General features: G+C 37.7%; 1 protein-coding gene across 1 annotated transcript; it reads left to right on the top strand.

Moving 5' to 3' along the window:
- Nucleotides 1-1,194: 1,194 nt before the first annotated feature.
- Nucleotides 1,195-3,346, top strand: LOC138164728 (myosin-8; the record flags this gene model as incomplete). Its single annotated transcript, XM_069092699.1, has 5 exons — nt 1,195-1,320; nt 1,409-1,579; nt 1,669-1,773; nt 2,097-2,192; nt 3,076-3,346. Coding segments are annotated over 5 exons (651 nt in total), but the record flags the coding sequence as incomplete, so codon positions are not given.

Here is a 3,346-nt window from a genome sequence, read left to right as displayed (position 1 = left end):
CCACAACTGCCCTAGGTGTTATTATTATCCCCATTTTATGTATGAGAAAATTGAGGTTGAAAGAGGTTAAATGATGTACCATCTCACATATCTGAGGCAAGATTCAAACTCAGTTCCTCCCTGAATCCAAGTCTAATATTGTATTTATAGCACCATCTAGCTATATTATTAGTGTATAATATCCAAGTACTTGAAGCCTATCTCCACTTGGATGTCCCTCAAGTATCTAAAATTTAGCTTGTTTAAAATAAGAATCACTTTCTTTACCTGCATTTGCATCTGTTCTTTTTGACCTCCCCATTTTTATTAATGACACCATCATTTTTCCAGTCACTTTGACTCAAAATCTTGGTATTATCTGTCCTGTTTCATACCTATCAGAGTTACATCCATCCTTCAAAGCCTACTTCAAATCCCCCCCCTTCTTATATTCTTTCCTGTTTCCTTTCTTTGAATGTGATCCCTTCTTCCTTTCTACCCATTTAGCATTTGTAACATCTGCTATTACATTTATACTATTCTGCATTGTCTTAAACTCTACTAGAATATAAATTCCATGATGAGAGGGCCTATCTTCTATTCATCTTTTCCATACCACATAATAGCCTAGTGTTGTGTTTTAATAAGGTAGTAACAACCACACATATCTATTGTATTAAACTGAATCCCCACCATGAATGTTACCCATAATGTTTAAGAATTGGCTGTACAAATAATATTGGGCATTATAACATAATATCTTTAGGCATTTAGTCTCTGAAAGGCAGCATGGCACAGTGAATAACGGGCTAACTTTGGAGACAGGAAGATCCGACTTTGATACTCTTTTTTTTTTGCATGCTTTTTGGAAGGGGGAATGCAGTTTGGGTTAAGTGACTTGCCCAAGGTCACATGGCTAGTAAATGTTAAGTGTCTGAGGCCGTATTTGAACTCAGGTCCTCCTGATTCTAGGGCCGTTTCTCTATTTACTGCGCCACCTAGCTGCCCTGACTTTGATTCTCAATACCACCAGACATTTTAAGTTACAACTGATTTATTAATTTGCATGGGTATAGGAAGATGCCTCTTGAAGTTCTTCTTACTGACAAAATCACAAGTCCACATCTCTTCCCTCCTCTCTCCCCAAATATTATGATCCCCTGTGTTTATTTGGGAAAGAAAGAAAATGGCCACTTGTTTTTATCTTTTACCCAGAACACTAGCCTGATCAACACCAAGAAGAAGCTGGAAACAGACATTGCCCAAATCCAGGGTGAGATGGAAGACATGATTCAGGAAGCCCGGAATGCAGAAGAGAAGGCCAAGAAGGCTATCACTGATGTGAGCAGAAAACACATTGATTTTCCTCCTTGGTCTATTTATATGACTACCTGACATTTATAGTTGTTTTTGTTTACTTGCTAACCAGGCAGCCATGATGGCTGAGGAGCTGAAGAAGGAACAAGATACCAGTGCCCACCTGGAGCGGATGAAGAAGAACATGGAACAGACAGTGAAGGACTTGCAGCATCGCCTGGATGAGGCCGAGCAGCTGGCCCTGAAAGGAGGAAAGAAGCAGATCCAGAAACTGGAAGCCAGGGTGACTATCCTAAATCTTTGCCTTTTATGTCCTATACTATTCAGTGTTTACAGCAAAGATCTTAAATCAAATCTAATATTTTATGTTAGGTGCGTGAGCTTGAAGGGGAGGTTGAAAGTGAACAGAAACGCAATGTTGACACTGTAAAGAGTCTACGCAAACATGAGAGGAGAGTGAAGGAGCTCACTTACCAGGTAAGGGAAACAGCTTGTCCAGGATAACCACCTGGAAAAAGCAATAATAAGTGAGATATGGTGATCAGGGGATATGGAGTTAAAATTTAGGTTCAAATATTCCCTTTGTCATTTTACTGCCTATGTGATCTTATAAAATTAACTCTCTGGCCATTAGTTTCCTCATTGATTAAATGAGAGATTAGACTGAGTGTCCCCTAACATCTCTTCTAGTCCTATATTTGTGATCCCTTTTAGTATCTGTATCAAGTTAATGTTGCTATCAGCAAAAGAATAGCAATATCTTGTTTTTAATTAGTCCCTCCTTATCTACAATTTTTCAGACTGAAGAAGATCGTAAAAATGTTCTCAGACTTCAGGACTTAGTGGATAAACTCCAGGCGAAAGTAAAATCTTACAAGAGACAAGCTGAGGAGGCTGTAAGTATCTGCTATGTAATGGAAATGTTTGTTTTGTTTCATAAATTAAAAATAAAAGAAATAAAAAGGTTTAAAAAGATAGTGGAAAAGAACATTTTTTTCAGGGCTAGAAACCTAACAAAAAGTCCTAAGATTTATGCCATTAATGGTGTCCTGTGTATGTGTCCCAAAGTCTAAATGTTAACATACCAGTTTTTTAAATCCCCTGTAATCTTTAAAAATTAGAAAAAATTCAATAAGTTCTTTCCATTTCTCCAATATTTCCACCTAACCTCCAAAGTAAATTATATTCTTTCTTCCAGGAAAAGGTGATCTTTGTTATATATTAAAAGATTTGGGGCAACGATACTAACTCTGGGGTCAAAGGACTTGGGTTCAAATTTGATTTCTGATTCTTAGTACCTGTGTAACCTTGAGCGAATCACTTAAGCTCCCTCCAGGCTTTAGTTCCTTCATCTATGAAATGAAGGGGTTAGACTAGATGACTTCTGAGACTCCTTCTAGCTCTGGTATCTTAAAATATACCCATTGATTTAAGAAGTCTTGAGAAGTGGCAGAAAACAGTCATTGCTAAGTTACCACCTGAAAGTGTCATAGTGTGAAGAACATTTAAGATTTGTTTTTTCTTAGTTTCTTGGGTAAGATTTTTTTCTGTTATGCTTAGGTATTTTGGTAACAAAAGCAGGTATGTAAAAATTTATGAAAAACAAAACCTCACATTACAAAGTTAATTCATTATAAGAAAACATTGTCAGAATTGGTGTACATCACTATTAAAGGTTCCAGTTAATTATTTTAAAGGGTCAGAAAATATTAGGACCTTTCCCACCTCGGTCCAGAAACACATGTCCTTTGTTATTGACAAATCCCTTCCTTTCACCAGGAGGAACAGTCCAACACAAACCTCTCCAAATTCCGCAAGATCCAGCATGAACTGGAGGAGGCTGAGGAACGGGCGGACATTGCTGAGTCTCAGGTCAACAAGCTGCGGGTAAAAAGCAGGGAGGTTCACACGAAGATTGTAAGTGAAGAGTAGAACGGCCTGGTGCTGCAGGGTAGCTGAAGAAATACACATAATGTGAAATTCTTTGCCACTTTACTCTGTAATTATTGTTGACCTTGACTTTCATGTTAAGGAAATAAAAATTGTAGGA

The sequence above is a fragment of the Petaurus breviceps genome, unplaced genomic scaffold, assembly GCF_028583685.1.
Source record: "Petaurus breviceps papuanus isolate PSGF00001 unplaced genomic scaffold, PetGlider_PUasm1.0 197615, whole genome shotgun sequence".
Lineage (NCBI taxonomy): Eukaryota > Metazoa > Chordata > Mammalia > Diprotodontia > Petauridae > Petaurus > Petaurus breviceps.
The sequence above is the reverse complement of the archived record's forward strand: the minus strand, read 5'-3'. Positions and strand labels throughout refer to the sequence as shown.